General features: G+C 44.5%; 1 protein-coding gene and 1 long non-coding RNA gene across 3 annotated transcripts in view; both read right to left on the bottom strand.

Moving 5' to 3' along the window:
• Positions 1-6308, bottom strand: part of LOC128342245 (uncharacterized) — a 56151-nt gene extending 49843 nt beyond the window's left edge. Inside the window, exon 1 of the long non-coding RNA XR_008314858.1 lies at positions 6240-6308. This is a non-coding gene — a long non-coding RNA (uncharacterized LOC128342245). The remainder of the gene's footprint in view (positions 1-6239) is intronic.
• Positions 6309-6510: 202 nt separating this feature from the next.
• Positions 6511-17778, bottom strand: OTP (orthopedia homeobox). Of its 2 annotated transcripts, XR_008317777.1 has the most exons (4): positions 17595-17778; positions 16540-16949; positions 7489-8611; positions 6511-6933 (listed from the first exon to the last, which is right to left on the bottom strand). XR_008317777.1 is itself a non-coding variant. In XM_053303036.1 (3 exons), exons 1-3 carry the CDS (start codon positions 17629-17631, stop codon positions 8081-8083), a joined length of 978 nt encoding a protein of 325 aa, XP_053159011.1. In that variant the 5' UTR covers positions 17632-17778; the 3' UTR covers positions 6514-8080. The 2 variants fall into 2 exon arrangements, 1 of the variants encoding a protein (XP_053159011.1); XM_053303036.1 differs by having other exon boundaries at positions 6514-8611.
• Positions 17779-23575: the final 5797 nt, after the last annotated feature.

Here is a 23575-nt window from a genome sequence, read left to right as displayed (position 1 = left end):
TTGCCAAGAAAAGACCAAGAGGAACAGCAGGACAGTACACCAGCCAATAGTAATGAATAAATCACAACCAGTTCCATGGTACAGAAAGAGCAGGATATTTGCATTCCCTTGAGGAAGAGGAGAAGAAATAAAGTAATGTACCATTTTAATAAAAATAAATAAAATTATTTTCCTAATTATACACCATCTGTAGGTATTAGGAGTGAGGCAATATTTAAAAGAGAATAAACATATTTTGTGGGCATGTTGGCATGGAAATACTGTAAATCAATATCCAGTTGCTAATAACTGAATCTGATTAAAGTTCTACAAATATTAAACCTCAAGTAGGCAAATATGTCCAGCTTTTGCAAGCTGAGTCAAATAATATTACACAGCATCACTGCTAAAAGCTTTGAAAAAGCTGAGCGTAGACTAAATATAAGTGCCATGTAGTGAATGCATGCATCCATTAGTTTTGTAATATTCAAAGTCACTTTCACTGCACTTTTAATAGACAATGTGCTTTAAACTTTCAACCCAATCCAACAAGGGGGATCTATATGCAGAGCTTATGCTGGTCTGTGACCATAATAAAGATTGATTGATTGATTGATTGATTGATTGATTGATACATGTGAAGTCAGGCTACCAAATGTGCAACTGATGTAGGTGCATATTTGCATCAGAATATATATTCATATCTGTACACCAATGCTCCTTAAGCTGATGTACACACATGGTGTTGGATGTGTGGTTTAAATCTTACAAGAGTTCCCATCTCCATCCAAGGCCACTAGTTGTTGCACATATGGACAGCCCTGCCGGATCAGACCCAAGGCCCATCTAGTCCAGCATCCTGTTTCACACAGTGGCCCACCAGATGCCTCCGGGGAGCCCACAGGCAAGGGTATGCCCTCTCTCCTGCTTTTGCTCCCCTGCAACTGGTATTGAGAAGCGTCTTGCCTCTTAAAGGTGGCCTATAGCCCTCAGACTATTAACCATTGATAGATCTGTCCTCTATGAATTTGTCTAAGCCCTTTTTGAAGCTATACAAGCTGGTGTCCATCACCACATTCCATGGCAAAGAATTCCATAGATTAATTATGTGCTGTGTGAAAATAGATTAATTATGCACTGTGTCAGAATCTTCCTCTTGCTTGCCTTCACAATACTCCACTTTATAGATGGGGAACTGAGGCTGATAGAATGCAATTTGCCCAGTGCCACCCAGTAAGTCCATGGATGGGTTGGAGATGTATACTCAGGTCTCCCACATCCAAGCCTTTAAAGGTAGAGGTGAGGGTTATATATTTATATATTTATTTGATTAATATCAGTACAGCAAAAAACATGTTTATGAACGTCTAATGGGGACACCAGTCTGGAAGTATATCACACTCTTTAAGCCTGTAACTCGTGGTCGCTTTACACATTACAAAGTATGTGTGAAACACATTTGCCAATGATCATGCATGACAATGTAATATATGGGGTCTCTGCTGCATGCACATGCATTGTACACACACTGTGAGAAGGCAAGGCCAGTCGTGATTTGCACTGCATCTATGTGAGCAAACCCACACACACACCCCAAAAACCCATACCATTTCATCCAATGTATATATCTGTGCATGTACCAATTCCTGAATAAAGATGTCATGTATTTATTTAAAAATATTTTCAACCAGCCCTTCCAAGGATCTGGTCAGCTAACAAAATCCAAAAGTAAAACACATACTGCAACAATTACATCAACAAAGATCAAAAGCCAATGAATACATGAAAACAGCATAAGCTGTTAGGAAAGTACCCATTTCCTGATGTGGAGGATTTTTTATAATCTGTGATGCATCCTTCAAGATGGCCAGTTGAATTTGGACCTGGATTCAAATTCAGTCACCCAGTTCCTAGCCATGCCCCCTGAGGGATCTTAAGCAAGCCTCTGTCAGCTTCAGTTCCCCCTCTGCAAAATGAGATTAATGACCACTCAACCAAGGGTCTCACAAGGCTGTTGTGAGGATAGATGAGGTAGAGTTTGTAAAGCACTTTGCACTATCTAAGTGCTCTAGACATGATTGCTAATCTGTTGCACTCACATGTGTTTCCTTCACCACATTTCAGATGCAAGTGCATCAATCCCCCCTTGCTAGGTGGCTGGCAGAATCTCCAGGTATTCTGGATCCACCTGGGTCCATACATTTCCAAGCCTTCATATAAGGCAAAAATCTATCGCCATGGAAACAAGTGTTACATCCCGGTTCAGCCAGGCCAAGAATCTTTGTTCAGAATCGAGACAACATTTTTCATTAAACCCTCGAGAACATGATAGATATTTTGGGAAAGGTAATTAAGTGGAAGAGTCCTTGCAGCGCTTTACCATTTTTCCATTAGTGAGAGGAGTTGCATCTTTTGGCTTGCTGTTTTTCCCCCTCTCCAACCTAAAAGCCCATTTCCCCCTAACTCTTTAAAGCACATGGGCTGCCCCCCCCCGCCCCCCGCCGCCAAAGCTCTTGTAGACTCTATTTTATTACATGCCTACATCATAAACCTGTCTCACTTAAAGCTATATAAAGGGGCTGTAAAATTAACATGCTTGTAAACAACCTTTGCTGCACTTTGGGAAGAAGTAATAGGGATTTGCACAAATCACCTGAATGTGAAGTGAGTCATGCCTCTTATCCATAGTTCCAAACAGAATGACAAAATGGGGTTACTTAAGGACCTCCTTATGCCACTGTGACTGCATTTACAGTAATGGGATTATTACACCATCAGCATTTGGTGGTCGTTGGCTCACCCTTTGAAAGGTATAAGAATGAGAACAGAAAGATCAGCATTTCACTGTTAAACTCACTTAATATTTAGTTATCTGTTGATATCAATGGGACACACTCTTGAATCAATGCACTTAACATTGCAGCCTACCTGCCATATTACCCTTTTTATTCCATAGAAGGCCACCTAAGGGATTAGCTGGTTGATAAATCAGTTTCAGACCTAGGTAAACTAAGTATTCAAATGTAAACCAGTTGACTCCAATGTCACTAACATTTCAATCCTCAGATGTACAATCCATGCAGATGTCCATTCATTTCAGTGGGCTTTACTTATGAGTGCAGCCTAACTTTGTCTAAAATAAAACCCACTGTGTTTGCATTAACTGGCTTGTAAATTGGGTGGTTCAAACAATAGATACGGAGGCAGAGATGTGAGTATTCAAAAGCATTTCTTAACAATGCTTTAAGTAATTTAACATAGCTCTGCAACGTAAATTAATGTTATTATCCCCAAATTAGAAATAAGTTGTCCCATCTCTGACAACTTTTTAAAAGTCTCTAAAGACTTATTTTTTCACCAAAGTTTTTAACTGGACAGTGGTTTTAAATTGTTTTAAGGTTTTCATTTTAAACTGTTTTATGTTGTTGTAAACTGCCCAGAGATGGCTTTCGGAGGCAGTCTACAAATTTGAAAATAAATTGAAAAAAATAAAATAAAATATTGCAAATTTGAGGGAATAGATGGACTGAGGGGAACATTTCATACATGATACATATCATTTTAGATGTACACCTATTATGTTTCAAGAACACATTTAAAATATAAAGTGTGAATGTGACAAATGTTTTGCAAACAGAGCTCATATATGAGTACACACTCATCAGTGAGCCTTCCTTGTCGCAGCTCTCTGTTTAATATATCTGGGTTTGCCTTGGCTAAATGTATTAGGGAACAATGGTTTGTGGAAGTAAGTCTAGTGAATTCATAGCTGGAGTGAACCTGGGACTTCCCAACTAATTCTGGTAAAGTGTAGTCCAATGGAGTAAGTCCCATGGTGTGGTTATTCCCAGGTCAGTGTGCTAAAATTTGCCTTTGGCTGCAGTCCTAAATGTTTCTACTAGGAAGCAAATCCCACTGAAATAACTGAGACTTAATTTTGAGTATACATGGTTAGAACTGGAGTGGACTCTTGGTAAGGACTGTCCTTAGTGCATGGCAAGCAGGGTGACCACCCGAGGCTCCACTCTTTTAACCCCCATTAGAATTAACTGGAAGGGGGCCCCACATTGGCTGATTTGCCCCCATCCCCACACCCCACCAGGGCTCTCTAAGGACCACCTTGCTCTTGATCACTACACTACACCAGCTCTCCAACATCTAAATCGGCCTTCACAGCAAAATTTTCAGAAGCCAGAGTATGTACTTTAAAAAAAAAACTCAAATGAGAAGAAAGATGCTCAGAGATATGGCCTTCATTGTTCTCAGCAACAAAGAACAAGATTTGGAGAGGAAGGAATTATTATTATTTTCAAAATACACTATGAGGCAGATTAAAAAATTAGAAATAAAGGCATGCCATGAGATGCATCATAAAAGTACTATAAACCAAAGGACACTCTGGAAGGATGATATCTGTGTAGAGGGATGCCAGACCGGGGAATTTTAAAATAAGGGACCTCTGTTATATATTCTGAAGCTACTATGATGTTTTGGATTAAATAGCAAATACACACCATCCCAGGGGCGTAGCAAGTTGGAGTGAGCCCAGAGACAAGATTTTAAAATGGGCCTCCCCTCACTAAAGTTCAGTTCATGAAGTAAAGAAATCTTAAATGAGGCTAAATAGTGGTAACAAAAAGCATAGTAAAATGTACACACACACACACACACACACACAATCTATGTGCCACAATAGAACATCATCCTAAATTTTTTTTTTACAGGTTTTGTAAATTGTGGACGAAGCAAGTCATTTAATGGTACTACAGAAAGACATGCTGTTCTGGAAGCTCCAGGTCTTAACACTCACATCACTTTCGGAGGATGAATACAACTGAAGGAAGCCCGGGTGGGTGCACAGCTGGGGGAGTCAGTCATGTGACTTGCCTCTGGGGGGCCCCTCAAGGCAGTGGGCCCCCAGACAACTGTCTCCCCTTGCCCTGTTATAGTTACGCCCCTGCACCATCCTGTAAAATCTATCTGATATCTCTAGAACCAACTGAGATTACAAAAGAGGCCATGAGCATTAGTGGATGGGACCCTGGCACTGCAGAAGTTAGAAGTGAATGTAAAATTTAGCAGAGAACCAGAAAGTGCTCCTACATGTATACCCAAGACTGAAACTAATGTGATGCAGCATGTTTAATTAAGTCAATGAGTAAACATTCCATTCACTGCTTGGGCGAAGATGGAATTCTAGTCTAACAAATATTCTTACAAAATAGTATAATAAAATTTTCTTGAGTAGTCATTTCCTGGGCCAGTGGAGCTCTAGAGTACCATCAAGAGCGATGATTAATATTTTTGCCTGACGCAAAGAGGGCTTTAAGAATTCATTTTCAAAATGGCTGCATATGTTTGAGCATTATCAGTGTAATCTGCATGCAATGCCTGATTATGTTTACCTCCTGCGTGGACGCTGCATTTCAAGACTGCTATTAAAGAATGGCACCCTCCTCTCATGTAACCCCGGAGGGTGACCACTTTTAAATGAGAGCTTCGTTGACATGGCATTTGGGGTAGCAAAGTTATCCAAAGCGCTCTTTCTCCAGCTCACCAAAGTGATTTCCTTCCCAGACTGGATCCTTAATCATCGCCTCCCTTTTTATATGTTTTAAATTAAAGAAGCATCTGTAATATTCACTTTGGAGCAAGCAAGAGCCCTTCTGTGGAAGGTGCCGGGCATTCTCAGGTGTGTAATTAAAAGATGTGTAATTGATGTGCAGACAAAAACGAACTGAGTGAATCCTATTAAAAAAGGAAAGAATCCTTTTCTGCCTGATGCTTGGCAACCTCCCTGCACTGCGCCCAAGCCCAAGTTTGCAAAGAGCTCAGGCAAGTGAAGCGAATGTTCTCCCTGCCGAGAGATCAGCCTAGTGAGTCACCACAATAGCAGCCGCTTATTTCAGAGCCGGCAAAAAAAAAAAAAAAGATCTATTGCAAAGACCACCTTCTGTTTTCTCCAAATACATGTCAATTTCATTTCACCCTGCCTACAACCTTGAGTTAGCTGAAATGAAAGAAAACACCCGGACACAATTTTACCCCACCCACTCTCTCAGAATTTTGTTCGCAGATTTCTTTGGCTTTATATAGTTAGAAAATGAGGATTCTATGAGTGTATGTGGGCTCCCCCCCCCCCGCCCCGTTTAAGTTCACAGACATTGCATTCGACAAAAATACAAAATACTTTTGCCGAAAGGAAGCTGCAGATTTTCTTGCACTGAGCCGTTCCATCCCCCGTGAAAGGAGCTACTGACCGGATACATCGATGGCGCTCTTGATTTAAGAACCAAAATCATGTTCCTTTCACACCATTTCACCCGCACAAAGGGACGCTTGGCTTTGGGGCTCTGACCACCTTCCCAGTAACTCTCTCCAAGGCCTTCCCCTTCCCCACCCACATACAGTGATCTGCTTCTTCCACCTCAGTCGTCTCTCTGGCGGCTGCTCCCCTGATAACCTCGCTTCTTTCTTAGAGTTTAAGGGTCATTTACGCAGAGAGGTGAAAAAGTTTATTAATCGGAAGTATCCAAACTGTAAGAAGTGAAATGCTTCATCGCAAAGTTCAAGCAAGCTATTTCCAAAGGTACGGCAAGTCCTCCTGGATTCTAAATTAAAAAGGTGTCCTTTTATCCCCTCTCTTCTTTAAAACGCCTCTCATCTCATGCCACGCCATCATTCTCATTAGCACATATCGAAAATGATTTTATTTATCCATTTACATTAACTTGATATAAACTTTTCGGGAAAAGTCAAATAATATGCTTTAGAGTAGCCTCAAACATTTATTAAGAAACCCAAAATTCCATAATAAATAAGCACAGACAGTAAGTTTTCTTTCTTTTTTTTTTAACATATCACAAATCGACCAGTAGGTAACAAGAATGCTTTATCTACACAAAACATCCTATTTCACATTGTTTGTTCATTCTTCGAAATAGCTTCTGTTCTCTGGGATTGGACCAGCACATGCAGAAAGGGAGAGAGAGAAAAATAGCCGATTGGTTTTCTTTGTTTGTCTTTTTTCTGTACAAAGTCTTTGCCAGGTTGGAGATGCCTCCACGTGCGCCAGGCATCTGTCTATCTGCCCCCTGCTCCGAGAGGGCGAGGGCAGCAGGAGATGCTATAAGGACAGCGGCCGAAACAAATACATTGAAAGCAAAAAGTCGGCCAAATTTCCAATTAAATTGTCCAAATAAAAACGCTGACAAAAAGAGAAGTCCTTGCGGGGGGAAGGGTTTTTTTTATAATAATAATAATAATAATAATAATAATAATAATAATAATAATAATAATAATAATTTAAAAAACACCGTTCGTTTGAATCCCGCCCCCCCACCCAATTGCTTAAAAATGCGTTATCAAAATGGGTTCCATTTCCCTTGGACGGGTCACATAATTTCCACGGCCCTTGCCTTCGTGCCTCCCAAAGCCCAAACATGCCCGTTAAGAAAACCTTCTATCAAAACCCCTGCAACAAACTTGGATCTTTATTTGTATACATACATATATATATATCTATATATAGACTATCTCTCGATATATGGTGGATTCTCGTTGTGCTTTCTTTCAAAAATAAAAAAAGCCCAACAGACGGCTGGATCATTCATGGGTGAATTTTGGTGTGCAGTGGAGTGGGGTGGATCTTCGGGAGAAATTAAACGAGGTCCAGTGAGTTCTTTGTCAGGTTAGGTGTTTCTTAAATCTTAATTTAGACACACGTTGGTCGTTGTGTCTCCGCCCTTGGAGCACCGCAGGCTTGGGGGCTGTTTGCCTGTGACTCTCTCTGTGTGTGTCTGTGCGTGTGTGCGCGCACGGTTGCTTGTGTTGTTGTGTTGTGTTTTTCTCTGCCCACAAACCAAGTCCACTGGCTTTTCAGATCCTGAGTCGACTCCCTGGTAAGCGTTTGGCTTTGCTTTGTTTCCCCTCCTCTTTTAAGTAAAAAAAATGGCGGGAACAATGCGCTCCGGGGGGCGGGTGGGGCGAGGGGGCAGGGCCGAGGTGAGGGAAAGGGCGGGAAAGCGGGAGGCGCGGCTGCTGCTGCTGCTGGCTGGGGCAGGCGGGCGGGCGGGCGAGAGAGAGAGAGAGAGACGCGCCATTAGGAGAAGCTCATGGAGACTGTGTGCTCGAGCGCCTTTCGGCGGAGGGAGGCGATGCTGGTTCCCCGCCACACGTCGCTGCTGTCCGGCGAGCTGCAGAGCTGCGGCGAGCCCGTCACGTTGCTGGGGCCGGGCAGGGAGGCGGGCACCATGCCGGGGAAGGCGGGCTGGTAGAGGTGCGACTGCAGGCCGGCGCCGTTGGAGCCCGCCAGGCTGTTGGACAAGCCCATGGAGTTGGGCGGAGGCCCCGCCGCCAGGCTGCACTGCGACAGCGACTGCGCCATGGCCTGCTGCCTGCCCAGCGCCGGCGGCAGAGGCAGCTGGGACACCCCCGGCATGGCGGCCGCGGCCCAGCGCGTGTCGTTGGCGTGGAAGGAGCACAGGCTGTCGCCCATGGCGGCCGCGGCGGCCGCGGCGGCGGAAGGGAACTGGGGCAGGCCCGGCGTGGGCAGCAGGGTGCCGGGGGCGCGGAACACGTTGGTCGTCTTCTTGCGCTTCTTCCACTTGGCCCGCCGGTTCTGGAACCAGACCTGCCCGGTCGTCGGGAACAGAGGACCCGGAGGGGGTCGGGGAGAGAAAAGAGAGAAGAAGACAGGCGGGTTAGCGGCGCCGAGGGTGGGCTGCGGTGGCCCCAGCAGAGCCGTCGTACCCCAAGCGTCCTTCAACGCTCCCCCCGCCTCCCGCTTCCACCATCAGGGCAGAGATGGAGATGTCAGATGGAAATGTGCTTCCTTTGTAATATGGGAGTCCTCCTTCTAAGGCGGCTGCTGCTGCTGTGCCTCAGTGATGAGCTGTTACCAAAATGGTAACCATCTCTCGAACTCTTTGAATCTGCAACCTGCCTTACAGTTGTTTACGGTGCTGCTGCTTTATCTCTCTACTCCTGACAACGACCAGATGTGCAGATGACTAAAATTCAGTAACAAATAAGGGACATTTAAGCACTATGGAACATAGTGATGGGAGAAAAGGGTGGCTGCTCTATTCCCATTGGGACTTGGTATAAGAAGAAAGAATCCTTTTAAGGGGCATCTGCCAACTCTAGGCACAGATGGCCTGACAGATAAAATAGATACACACTCTGGAACATCCCAGAGCATATTATTAAATTTACAACGCCCTTAAATGTAACTATTGGTGGGAAATACAACTCTCAAAGTTCTTGATGTGTAACTATTGTGGATTTCATCACATGATCTGTTCTCATTGTTACGATTTTGCAATTGCTGTTATCCTTTCTGTTTTCGTTATTCCTTTTTATTTATTTGCTTGTGGATTCCACTTGGTTCAGGAGGCCATGCTAAGTGAAGCACAAATACAATTGCAACAACAAAAGAATCCAGTAATACTCTCTCTGCTTGCTGTCTATTACCCTGATGCTTAAGCCAGTTGTGCAGAAAAACTTGGGATTTAGATCTATGGAAAACTCACTGAGTTTCATAGTTGTATAACCCCACTCATAAACACATTTACTTGGTAGTGAGGTTAACTGAAATAATTGTAGCTAAAGTAAATGTATTTAGGGTGGGGTGGTGAACCCCAAATATACAAATTCATTTATTCCTTGAAGCCAATTGCAAGACTTCCCCTTGATTTCAGATGGGCTAAGATTTCACTAATAGTTGTATACACAAGCCAGTTCAGTGTGGGCTCTTGCATTTAAGCAATTTAAGAATTCAGGTTAAGTTTCTTCTTGGATAAATGTAAGAAAACTGCTTGCTTACCCCTGGGGCTACAATACTGTTAAGTTACTGGTTAACAGGACATGAAAGATGAGCAAGGAATATAACAAATGCAAACACATTGATACACTAGCCTATGTTTGCAGTATGGAAAATATGTCTTTGCAAGATGAGCAAAAGATGCATATGTTATGTATGTTAATTAATGTACTAGAATATGTCTATGTGTTTCATATAATGCACACAGCATCCAGACTAAGTAGTCATTACTATGCCCCATTGAAATTAAGTTAGTCATAACTAATGTGTCCCATTCATTAAACCGCCTTGGGGTTGTCTTTTTAACGAAAGGCGGTATATAAATGCAAAAATAAATAAAATAAATAAAAACTGGTGCATAGACATGACTAGTCTGGATGCTGCCCAGTATGTCTTTTTGTCATTTGTATTCGTTCCATATACTGCAACTGGTCAGTCAATACATAAATCAGAGAACCCTGAGTGCATTCTTTGTTCATCCTTTGTAATTACTCTTGTAGATTATATTTTACATATGTATGTATATCATGGTGAACCAGGGACAGCTGCATTAGCTTAGCATTCTGCAGATTTGCATTTGAACCCACATCAAAAGACAGATGGGTGCATAGTCATCTGTACTATACATCCATATTCCACCCGCATTGCTTGTTTGTTAGGCATTGTGGGCATAGTTCACAATCCAAGATTAGGATTCACACATGCAACTTCTGGCAGGGGATGCAAGTCAGTTAGGAGTCCATACACATAACATCCTTTTGCATGCATGCATGCCAGATCACCAAGGGAATCTACAGAATGATGCTTCTGTGAGTGTGGATTTCCCTTACTTAGGACCAAGATAATGGGTTAAAAATTAATGCAATTGGAAATAAACCAGATTAATTAGTAAATACTTGAAGAAAGTGCCCAGGTACACATACAGTCTAACCAGAGAATCCACCCAATTCTATTTAGAAACAGTATACTACATTGAAATGAATCTTCAGATTGGTTTGAAAAGAAAGGGAGATCAGTGCAGGAATTGCTTAACAGATATCCACAAGTCTCCTGTTTGAAAGAGATTCCAGCAGAATCCTCCTTAATATGGGCCACATTGATTTGCCTTGTATAAGTCCTACTTTTCTCAGCCGTAGTAAAAGTAGAAGTGTCTTCTCAACATTTGCAAGTGGGAAGAACAAGTTAAACGTTTGCATATACCAGGTGTGATACATTTCAAATTTCCATTGGCTGAAACCAACCTTTTTTAGTGAAATGGAGCTGAAGAATTAAGCCCTCAGCAGATTACCGCGAACGAAAAAGCTAATGAACCACAGTTTTGTGTGCGCGTGTGCAGTTATATAGATAAAAATTTTATTTTGTAGTGAAGTTGGGACTAGGCACAAGCACCTCATTAAAGAGATGCAGGGAGGGGATCTCGCATTAAATCATTACCTCAAGTGTGCTTCCGCATTGCATTAATCGAGAAGCATTTTGTTTTAGGTACTCATTTTGATGCCTTAGTTAATCGACTGAGTTTTTATCAGTATCGGCTATTGATGAACTCTGATGTCATTTGAGCCCACATCACCGGCTTTTCATTGCCGTTAAGCCCTTGAACTCAAACTTTTTTTTTTAATCGAGTCTTCCCAGAGAAGTAAGCAGGACCTTGCTCGATCTCAGCGTTCGCTGAAACGGGCACCTAAGCATGGTTACTCAGAAGTAAGCCTCTCCGTGAGTAAATGGGGCTAATTCCCACCCTAAGGCTGTACTTAAAGACCTACCCGGTAGTTAGTTCCATTGAACTCAGTGGCGCTTACTTCGGAATAAACAAGTTTAGGATTGCATTGCGAGACAATCTTGATCGGTTTTGCTTCCGGTTTTGTTGGCCAGTTAAATAAATGTATCTGTCGTGTGTGCGTATAAAACGTTTTTATAAATAAATATTACTGATCCCTAATACGGGAGTTGGCCTTGTCTTCCTCCCTCCCTCTAGGGTTCTCTTTCCCGGCTGCAACTTTATTGTCTTCTGGCCCGGCTCTTTATCTCTGCCTATTGTCTCAATCTGCTCTAGTTTTTACGTCAGTCACCGCGCTCCTCGTGCACCCCACAACTTACTGCGTGACGGATTCATGAAACAGCAGGCAATTTTACAAAGTAGAAAGAGGAGGAGGAGGAGTCTAGTGTCTGCCCGGCCCGATAAAGAATCAAATTTTGCACATCACACTTGTCCCCCACCCCCACCCCCGCTGCCAAATGTTCCAGGGCCAACGCAGGATTCCAAAGGACTTGAAACTGGGAGCTTCCGTAACAGCTCCAGTTCGTGAATTGGTTGAACACCTCTTGTTTTAAGAAGCGGATTTTGTTGTTTAGGTAAGAAGGTGGTTGGGTTGAAAGTTTAATAATTTCGGGGTGGAGGAGAATGGTGAATTCGCACTACACCCCCGCCCATGATTAGAGCCACTCTGGATTCTGCTCCATTTTGGGAACCAGACGCTGGAGTATTTCACTGAGTCCTTCCATCTCTTCTACTCATACAGGGAAATGCGATTGGCCATTAGCGATAAAGAACAGCTGATAAGGACCTAAATGTTACAGGAATAGTAATCGGAAGATGGGGGGAGGGGGAGAGTCAGCCGTGTTCAATTATGTTTTAGGGTTAATAGTTAAATGGCGGCCACAAAATCTTTTTATGTGTCATGGTTTACTGGGGTTGTAAAAGAATCTCCATCAGGTCTTCATCGCCTCACTTCAGAGCGACGGCACATATGCTTTTGAAAATGTGAACGTATCCAGTTGGAAGCCGGTGCATGACAGATTAAAAGGGAGCGAAAACCTGAGGGGAGCTTTGAAAAGGCACACATGACAACTCGGCGCTGGGAATAAATTAGCCACAGGCTTTGGGGCAACAACGGCGCGCGAGCGGAATACCCAGCGACTCCCCCTCGGCTTCCCCCTCGCCCAGCATTATTAATACAACACTGAGAGTCTAATGGAGTTTGCAATTTCAAACTCTACTTTCATGATACCTGCTGTTACAGTAATATAGACATACTGTAAATGTATTTGGAAATATATAGCCCGTTTAATTCCCCAGCTATAAATGGGGGAGAAAGAGGGGAGAGGATATTACCTCTCTCTCTCTCCCTCTCTCTCTCTCTCTCTCAGCTTTATGAAGATCTCATTGGAATCCTGCGGATGATTAATGCGAAGATTTAGTAGGAAATCTGGGGAGCTGCATTAAAGCTCAGATCTCAGGTTCATTTCGATCAGCCAGCCGTGAACTCTAGGCCGAATTCATTACGCTTTAATAGTTGCTGGGAGAGGAAGAAAATGCAATTTCTCATTCCATTAGAAAACTAGAAAATACTCTCAGCTTGTCCCCTATTAAGATGTGGCAGCTGACGCGGCCAGCTCGGGGGACACGGTCAATGGAGTCCCAGCACATTATTTTTAGGTTGGTGTAAAATATTGAAAGGCAATCCTGGCTGTGCAGAAGTTATTCCACTGATTTGCTTTTTATGTAAATAAAATATTGAAAGTTAATTAATCAGAGCCAGAGACTAATGATTATGCTTATTATATTGCATTGGATCGCTGTCATTTGCATGATTCTCGCATTGCTGCTTAATAAGCCATTCCAGGTTATAAATAATACTGAAATTGGTTTCTAATAATGGCATGCTATAAAAAGACTGGTTTTATTACACCCGGTCTGGAAAGAGGCGGAGGGGGGAAGCAGAGCGGTTGCTTAGACGTGGAATAGGCCTCCGCCTTGACAAGCAGGAGCCGCTTTTTAAAATGTAGAATCGGGGAAAGTGGATTGGAGATAATTTATTCTTGCATATAATGGTACGCACAGGGCTGCTCTAAAGGCGGGCGTGTGGAGCATTCCTGGATCAATGTGGAGGCCTCTACTCGCCGAAAAGATTGTGTAAACGAGACCATAAAGCCATCCATTACTCTTTCGTTTCCATTTGGTCAAGTAGCAAGAATACAATGAACTGGGAAGTAAATACATTTCCCATAATTTATTTTTGCACAAGCTTACACAATGTTAATCATTCTGAAGTGTTAATTAAGAAGCTTATGTTGATTTGATTACTTTTTAAACTGCAGAACATTATTGTAAAGAATATTTAAATTGCCACTCGATTAAACTGTTTCTATTCAGCCGCCTGAAGCCATTAGCAGGCTGTAGGATTATGCTGAGGTCGTTAAGATACTTTTCGTAGATCGCAGCATATTCAACTTGGAGGCAAGTCCTTTGGATATCAACTGGACTCATTTCCAGGTTAAGCCTGAAAGCAGTAAGACATATTTCTTAGTAAATATGGTTAGGATCCGGCTGAAAATGTCTTTCGGTAGCGATCCAACGCGCTCTTACCTGGATGTAAAGGTGCATAGTCAAGATTCCTTAACATGGATTACTAATTCCGACCACATTTTAATCACGCTTTGTATTCACAACTGGGGTCGTTGAAAAACGGTAAAAGGGGGTACGTTTTTGAATGCATGGTCTTGTAATGTGTATGTTTTATTTTGTGTTAGTGATTGTGAATCAGAGACTCTCATTTTGAATTAATTAATCCAGAATAAAATCTTATAAACCTGCGGGTTCTCTCCAATTGTTTTTATTATCAGTAATATGTTTAGGGGCGGGATTCCACTCTTATTTACTTCCAGTGGTTTGCCACCTCGGGGTGGGGGGAGAACCAAAGAATAATCTCTACTTCCATTCCGTATTATTCATTTTACTTCCTTCACCAATTTCTGATAATGAAATTGCTATCATTAACCTTTGGGGAAACCCAATGGAGTTTAATAGACCTCGTTTTATTTTCTCTCCCCCCACCTTGAAGTCAGTTATCCAATTATATATTATTTAGAACCTAATTTCTGGTTTAATTTAAGATAATTATCATTGTGTACGGGTTGAGTAAATCTGTATTACTTGTGTAAAATAAATCTCTGCGTGTTTTGTTGTAGAGAAGGACAATTACTGTTGTCCATAAAACGGTAGATTTCGGTTTTTAGATTCAATTTTATTATTTTTAAATTGGTTTGGCTTGGTTAGGATTAGATTAACTGGAGTTGGTTGGGACTCGTATGACGATTTTTCGGGAAGAGTTCTATTAAGGTATATGGTGATCTTAGTAGATTGTGTTAAGAACTTTTTATAAGCAGGTATATGATGGAGGAGAACCCATAGAAAACACCCGTTAAAGTCCTTCCGGGAGTTTAAAAGTGATATATAAAAATTCCTCTGGATTGACCTGTTTGGGATTCTCCCGTTCTTGGCTAAATTAATTAAACAGGAATCCACTGCACAAAGTTAGACAATGCACTTTAAACCCTGATCCTCGATACATTTATTTGAAAATAGATTCATTTAATTAAATTATTCTATTGTTTTCCAAATAATTAAATGAATATATTTATGACAACAAAGTAAAGTGATTAGTTTTGGTTCAAGGAACAGTTTTATTTTGTTAAAAAAAGAATAAAGATCTAAAATACAAAAGCTCACACGGAAATTTTCTTCCGATACACCCTTTAAAAATAGATCCAATGCGTTCTATTGAGATGTGGAACTTTCAAATAGAATCGTTCTAAATGAAAGAGCCTAGGAAACTTCAGGACTAAGGACAGCGCACATGAACGCTTTAACAATTCTTGGATTGAAAGCCGTTCAAGTCAGCCGGTATGAAAACCGGAACATTACACATTTTTTTCCTTAATCATTAAGAATACATTTTCTTAAATATCAGGACAACTGATACAGAAATCCAGTATCACCGACTCAAATTTAAAAGAATTGTTTCCAAATATACCAAAATTAAATTATTTTATCCGTTATTAAATACAATGAACACATTCATTCGTAAACAGGGAAATCTCCTTCCTAACTCTCCTTTAAATCAAAAAGATAAATAAAGCCGTAGTTTTAGTAAAGCCTTGGTCTGCCTTCGGCGTTTAAGACTTTTTCAAAATATATTTCACGCAGCTTTCCCAAACGCCTTACTTGGAGGCATGTCCGGTTGAAATCAATGGCGGTGAAATCAAGTAAGGTGTTTGGGATCCGACTGCCCGTCGGCTGCATTTCGAAATCGATCTCCAAGCCTTGCTGTGTTCATTGAACGTTCAGTAGCCCAGTTCCCCGCCTGCTAAAACTAAACCAGCTTTTGCAAAGCCGCGCCTGTGCCGTTCAATGCAGTGATGGAGAGGGGAGGGCACCTTCTTAAAACAAAACAAATAATAATAATAATAATAATAATGAATAATAATAATGGAATAGCTTCATCTTTGGTGTGGAAAACATTTGTTCTTGCCGGTGCCTTTTGATTCAATGGCTGCATTCGCGCCTCTATGCAAACATCTTTTTTCTCACTTTAAATAACTTTTAATATTTAAAAAAAAGACCACCGTCTACCATGGGTTTTGCTGCTTGGAAATCCCGTCGAATTAAGACTTGTTTTGCCCGTTGCTTGAGTAGGTTAACGATCCTGATGAATTAGTTATCATTATTACTTTGGTAGTAATTTGACGTCACGCGGCTTTTCAATTACCCTGCGTTTGGGTTTTGGGTGGGGGTGGGGGATCCCCGCCTTGGCCCGAAAGGCCCCTGGTGTCCATGAGCAGGAGAGAGATGTTGTGTAGTTGGGGGAAAGGGGAGGGGAGGAAGAAGGAAAGTTAGTTGGGAGGTGAGGAGGTGGAGGGAGGGGTGGCAGGTGGCGGGCGAGCTGGGCTCATCATACCTGGACCCTGGACTCGGTGAGGCCAATGCGCAGGGCCAGCTCCTCGCGCATGAAGATGTCCGGGTAGTGGGTCTTGGCGAAGCTCCTCTCCAGCTCGTTGAGCTGTGCCGGCGTGAAGCGCGTCCGGTGGCGCTTCTGCTTCTGCTGGCCCTGTTGCTGCCCGCCCTGGCTGGGGTTCTGCCCTCCCGGCTGGCCCTGCTGCTTGTCCGGGTCTTTAGCGCCGACGGCCAGCGCGCTGGGCGTGGAGCCCACCGTGGTGATGTCCTCGCCGGGCAATAGCGTGGCCCCTTCCACCGAGTCCGAGTTGGGAGCCATGTCGCCCGGGTGGCCTCCCGGCTCCGAGCCTCCGACGCCCAAGCGGCACTTCACCGCCTCCCGGTGGCCCAGCAGCTCGGCGGCGTCCTTCATCCCTGCGGAGGCAAAGCAGCGGCCCGCCGCGCTTCAGCGTTGCATCCACCAGAGCCGGCTGCCTCCCAGCCCTGGCACCGCTGGAGCCCAGCTTCTGCCCTCTGCCCCGGGGCTGGAAGCACACCCGCGCCAGCCAACTTTGCCCGGCCCTGGAGAGCCATCCCCCTTAAAGGGTAGCCCCGGGGTGGAGGGGTGGATAGGGGCCCCGGCCGCCCGCTTCCCGCCTCAGTCTGGCTCCTGTGCTTGGAAGGCTCCGACAGCCCCTTGTCCAAACCCAACCATGTCTTAAATAAAATCAAGAAAACAAAACGGAGAAAGACAAAGAATACCAGGAGGAAGGAAAGGGGGCAAAAAAACCCCAAACGAAATGGCCCCACATTCGCCTTTGGATCTACATATTCCATAGATTTTTTTTTTAGAGACGATGTTAAATCAAATTAAACTTTAATACAGTACAATTAATTTTAAAGAAATTAGCCCATTTAGATCGCATTAAGGTAAAATCAGGCACAAATTGTCAATTTCCTGCCCTTGGCTTCTTCCTTGGCTGCAGATGCTGCTGGGGGCGAGAAAGAGGGAGAGCGAGCGAGAGAGAGAGCGAGAGCGAGAGAGAGCGGTGGGGGAAGAGGCTTTGGGGGGCAACTCACCGAGCCGGGCGTCCAGGAGGTCGGCGTGAGATAGCATCGCGCACCGCTCCAGGGCGAAAGCTGTACCCCCCCAAATTTTAGCGATTTTGTTGGCCCCAAAAGTTATTTAAAATAGATCTAGCTCTCTAAAGCTTATAGATATATATAGATCGCTTAAATGAAAGAAAATTCGGTGTGTGGTTAAAAAGGGGGTCTCTTGCATTATAATGTCCTTTAGAGAGACGGGGAGGTGCTTAACACTTCAGTGAACCCGTGAGCAGCTCAGCGAAGGGACCAATCAGGAGGGCAGCCTGCAAATGTCAGCACCCAAAGAGTCCCCGCTCCACCCGCCCGCAGCCTCAGCACCGTCAGCCGCCGCAGCAGCAGCCCAGCGCAGTCCCGGCTGGGCTGGGCTGGGCTTTTAAAGCCCCCTTTATAATTCGGTTCCCTCCAAGCTGACTGATTGCATTAGAAGCCACCTCTCCCCCCCACCCCGCTCCGCACAACCCTCCTCCTCCTTTTTCTTTTTAGCAAAAGTGACCTCCTGATCGAATTAGTTGGAAATGACGGACCAAGCCAACCCAGAGAGGAATATTGGGGTGGGGGCGGGGGGGGGGCGGGGGAGTGAATGGCTGGCCTGCTGAGCCCGTGGGAAGGGTGCTTCCCCTCCCTACAGGCGCGCGCCCACCCTTTATTTGCGAGCACTTTTCTCATGCTCTTGGACTGGTGTGGTGGTAGATTTGGCCACAGGTTCGGCCTTTGTGTGGGAAAGAGGCAGCTCTGTACAGCTGCAGTTGCAGCAGCGGGTGGGGGGGGGCTCTGCTCTTGTGCAGGGGGCAGATCGTTTTGGATGACTTTATTTAATCCTGTCGGCAAACTTGATTCCAGCTACTTATGGGGAAAGGCAGCAATAAATAAATGTACAGAAAGCGAAGCCTGACCCTAATGAAATTTAAACACGAATCTGGGTTCTTCTACCACGCTTTCCTCTCGCCCCCTCCCACTTGCCAAGGATCTGAATCCGCTGTATTAAATATTTGTTTAAAGCTGAAAGTCGTCCAACTGTTGGCTTGACTCAGGAAAGACCGGACGCTGGAGAAAAACCTAGGCGCCCCCCACCTCCACCCATTCTCGTGGGTGCGTGAGAAAGTTTCCGAGTTCAGCTTGTCTCCAAACTCAGTTTAAGGCAGTAAATAAAGCTAAATGCTTCTTTTTTTTATTTTCCTCTTGAATATGTTAAACTATCCCAACAATTTCAAGTGCTTTGCACAAGGGAAGCGAACCATTTCTAATGTTCTGATTTTTCAAAGCCAGCCAACAACAAAGTTTAGATTAGTAATATATTTCTAACCAGAGTAATTTTCAAGATCATTAGGCATTTATGTAATTAGTGCCAAATCTATAAGCTTTTATTACGATTATTAGAGTAAAATCAGTATAAATTTGTACTAATTTACTACTGTTTAGACTTGGCTGTCAAGGCAAGAGGTTCTTATTGTAAATGATAACGGAGGAAATTAAGTGCAAAATTCTGTACCGTTTCTGATCCGCTCCTAAACAATCCGTTTCAATTGTATTTGTAGCAGAACAGAACGGCCTTTTAAAGTTATTTGGTTCTACTTTCCCCCCTCTTTCATTCGCATAAGGCGGGGTAGGGGGGAGATACCATCTAGGCCAGGCGGAATGAAAACTGATATTTCCTCCTTCCAACTTGATTAACATTGATTTTTAATTCGAAAGTGATGCAATTAAGATTATTCATTTAGTGCAAATAAAGCTTACATACACATGGAATCCAAGGGTGTGGGATTCACTGGGGAAAATCTGTGCTAAATAGCGGGCAAATGGCTTTGGTGGCGGCTGCTGGCGGTGCTGTCAAAGGGCTCCCACCAAACCTGGCCCGGCGAGCAGATGCGAGAGACTTTCTGCTCCCCACGGCGCGGGCTGCCACTGAGCGGGGAGACAAAGGAGGCGGCCGAGCGAGATGGGGGCCCTGGTGCTCCTGCGTCGATGCTCCCGTTCAGGTGTCTCGCAGGCGGGCCTTGCACAACACATCCCAGCCAAACGGCGTCTCCGCTCATCCTGGCGCTGGGAACAGCCCAGCCGGGCCCCATTCTAGCAAGGGCAAGGCGAGGGCAGAGGTGGCTTTCCAGTTTGGCTCTCGGGTTCTCTCTTCCGCCCCTTTAGAAGGCAGAGAGGATTCTCTCAAAGGGGGCGGGGAATACAAACTCAAGACGGTACCCGCCGTTGCAAGAGGTTGGGGAGCCGGTTAGGAAAACCGCGATGTCAAAGGAAGGGAAAGCCTGGCAGGAAGCGGAGGGGGGAAGGCTGCGAGTTGTGTGGTGTCCCTGCTTGGCGTAAGCGACAGGTGGCCACTCTGGGAAGCAAGTCGCCTAGAGTTCCGTGTGATTCGTTTTGCATCACCTGACATTTTTAGGACAGTACATCTGAGGAGCGGAAAGACTTGAAGCACTGCAGCCGCTTCCCCAGCTAATTGGGGGGGGGGCGTGCCATCTGCTTTATGTTCCCCCCACTGACTTTCGGGGGCCTAAGGTTCCAAGTGAGGCTTCGCTCGCGTTCGAGGGGTGTCCCGTCGCCCCTTCCTGCTCACCTCCGGATCCTCCTCGCCTAGGCTGCCTTCGGCTTGTACACGTTCGAGTCGATAAATAAGGGGCGTAATAGTTAATGGGCAGCCCCATCATCTCGCTAACAAGGGGCTGAAAACCCGCCGCGTATCCATCTCGCTTAGGAGCCGCTGCAAAAACAGGCTGCGGCGTGATGGATGGTGCGCTCCCTTTTATGACTTTTCTATTGCTCTTGATTTTTATAGCAGGATAAACAAACTAAATCATTCCTTCCGAGACTTCAAAGCGCCATGGGGGGGGGCGGTGGTTTGCTAAGAGAGAAAAGGAAGAAAAGGAAGGGCGGGGGAGAAGGAAAAAGTGGATGGAGGGGAAAGCCGGGTGGGGGTGACACACAGGGACCAAAGACTTGTCGGAACGAAAACATTCTTGATTTTTTTTTCCTGTGTAAAACACACACAAGTGGACCGCGCGCGTATTCTCCTCTCCTCGGCCTCCTCCGATCCAAGTGAATTGGGGGAGACTTTGCTTCCACCTGGGCAGAGCCGAAGATGTATTTCCAAAGATCTCAGCTCCTCGTCATCTTTGCCATCGCTCGCCTCCCTCCTTTACTCTCTCTCTCTCGCTTCCCCCCACCTCCTCCTTCTCCCATCCCCCAAGCCCGAAAAGTGCCAGTCAGGCCCATTCCATGGATAATGGAAGGTATTTCCCACCTGATCAGGCAAAGTGAAGTTCCTAACAAGGCCCGGCTTAGCACAATGGCCGCCCCCCAAATCTCAGCCATGACAAGGGTGTTCTCCAGAAAATCACTTCAGAGGAAAGTAAAAGGATTTTCTATGACGGATCCGGCGATTTTCCCTCCATAAATAGGTTTTAGATTGTTACACACACGTAGGGCTGGAACAAAGGGAACGACCAGAGAATATATTGGTTGCCCCTAATAAAATTTATTTAGACGGTTTACTCCTCATAAAAAATAGAGATTGAATTTTGTACAAGAGCGCCTGCCAAAGGGCTGGGCGCCGGAAAATCATTTCCACCTTCTCTCCCACACACGCGCGCTTGATTCCCCCCTTCGATTCGGCCAAGCAGCCTCGCGGGGGGCGATCCTGGGGGTCTCATTTGGTCAAGGCCCTTGATCTGGGGATGGAAAGGGGGCAGTTTGGGGGGGGGGGAGAGACAGAGTCAGAGAGGGAGAGAGAGAGAGAGAGAGAGAGAGAGAGAGAGAGAGAGAGAGAGAGAGAGAGAGAGAAACTGTTGGAAATAGAAAGGAGCCGAAAATCTCCCACCAGGAGGAGGAGAAAGGGAAGAGGCCACCAGAGGATCCGAACCGATTCTGCTGCTGCGCCAGGAGGAAGAAGAGTTCCATGTTGGGCCCGATCCGCTGTTTTTTGAAGGACACGATCCTACCAGTGGAAAGCATCTGATCGCTCCACATTTGTGTCTTCGGGGTTTTGCCTTTGGCGGCAGGCTGGGGGCGGGGGCAGAGAAAGTGGCAATGAATCTGCGGGGCTGAATAATTGCGAAGAAGAAGAAGAAGAAGAAGAAGAAGAAGAAGAAGAAGAAGAAGAAGAAGAAGAAGAAGAAGAAGAAGAAGAAGAAGAAGAAGAAGAAGAAGAAGAAGAAGAAGAAGAAGAAGAAGAAGTTGTTGTTCAATTCAAATATACACGGATGTCCATGGAACTGATTTCCAAAGGAAAGTGTATCAAGAGTGTTCGGTTTTGCACCTTCATTTAGTTCTGCCCTTAAAGCAAACTTAGGTGTAGGCAATTCCTCTTAGAAATAAAGGTGTTTCGGATTTGGGTGTCTCTCCAGCTTTGGACCATCTCTGTGTCCTTGTTTTTATAGTATATTTTGACGTGTGTGGTTTTTTCTTTTCTTTTCCTTTTTTTTAAATTTTGTAAAGGGATGGAAGTATTCGTGCGTCTTTCCAGGGCTGAAATATGGGTTGTTACGATAATTATTATTCACATTGCCGCTATTTAAATGGTGAATTGTAACATTGCTGCCTCTAATGAGAAAGCGCCTCCCTCAATAATTAACGATCTCACATTTTCCTATTTTCTTTGCCTGATGAAAAGAATCAATTTTAATTCCTTGTAAATTACAAACCCGCTTTTGGGGAGGGAGGGGAAGAGGAAGGGGGGTCGGCGGGTTTGCGCGCGCGCGGCGGCGGCGGGTCCACTCGCTTACAGAAAACAAATGAAGCCACTTCTTAGGATCTTGCGGGCTTCCACCCCTCTGGCCTGGGGAGTTGCAGACAAATCCAGCTCAAATCGAGAAATGGCGAAAAAGGAGGTGCGCATGGGAAACACTTCGAGAGTGAAGCCAGGTCTTGGTGGGTTTCAACAAGCCTCTTCCTCCAAATTTCCCAAACTGGAAACTCCCCAATCTGGCTCCCAGATTTCTTTGTTTTAATTTCAGCTCAATACTATTAGTACTAGTATTATTAGTACTAGTAGTACTTACTAGTAGCACTAGTAGTGGTGGGAGGAGGAGGAGGAGCGGGATCCTGGGGCAACCGTAGGAGTCAGCGCACCTTGTAGCATCTTATGAGGGTGAAACTTTTTCTAGAGTTGAAACGCCCACCAAGTAAAGGTGGGTCAGGGAAGGATACACATAGAAGGGAGAGGTCGTGATTTTCTTTCTTTCTTTCTTTCTTTCTTTCTTTCTTTCTTTCTTTCTCCGAACTACTCGTATTTTGAGTCCCTCGTCTTATTCTGCAGACGCCTCCGCCTGAATGAATAGGATATGTACCAAAATTGCAACTTGCTTGCCAGAGTGTGTGCAAAATCTGGACTCAGTTGTAATTTTTTAAAAAAGAGACTGGCTAGTATTAATTTCTCATCAATTGTTTCTTTAACTTGGGGGGGGGACCCCAACTGTTTTAATAGGAGACATATTGCATTAGCCACCGTCTCACTCGCTCGCCCCACCACCCCCAACAAAATACAGGGGATGCCAAAGCTGCAGCCAATACGATTTTTAAAAAAGTATTATTACTATTATTATTATTACTATTACTACTGTTATTATTATTCCTCTTTGGAAGCTCCACTGGCAGCAAATAATGACACTTGGCTTACTGCACAAGAAATGCTTTTCCTACCAGATATCGCGCGTGATAGGAGGCCATTGGATATACAAATATGAAGCCAGCATTTTTCTGGAGCGGCGGTGAGGTGTGAACCCCAGCAGAAGGACCATCATTCCTGTGCGTGTTTTAAGGAGAGGAAGCCATCCCACCCCAGCCCGGCTGACTAAATAGGCGATCAGACGCAACCATGAAAAAAATATCCATCTCCGGCTTGACAGAGCGCGTTTAAGTTTCCCTCGCTTCTCCCTTGAACACCATCCTGTTAATCTGGCCAATTACCCGGGTTGGCTATAATAAGAAACATACATATTTTTGTTTGTATG

The sequence above is a fragment of the Hemicordylus capensis genome, chromosome 2, assembly GCF_027244095.1.
Source record: "Hemicordylus capensis ecotype Gifberg chromosome 2, rHemCap1.1.pri, whole genome shotgun sequence".
Lineage (NCBI taxonomy): Eukaryota > Metazoa > Chordata > Lepidosauria > Squamata > Cordylidae > Hemicordylus > Hemicordylus capensis.
The sequence above is the reverse complement of the archived record's forward strand: the minus strand, read 5'-3'. Positions and strand labels throughout refer to the sequence as shown.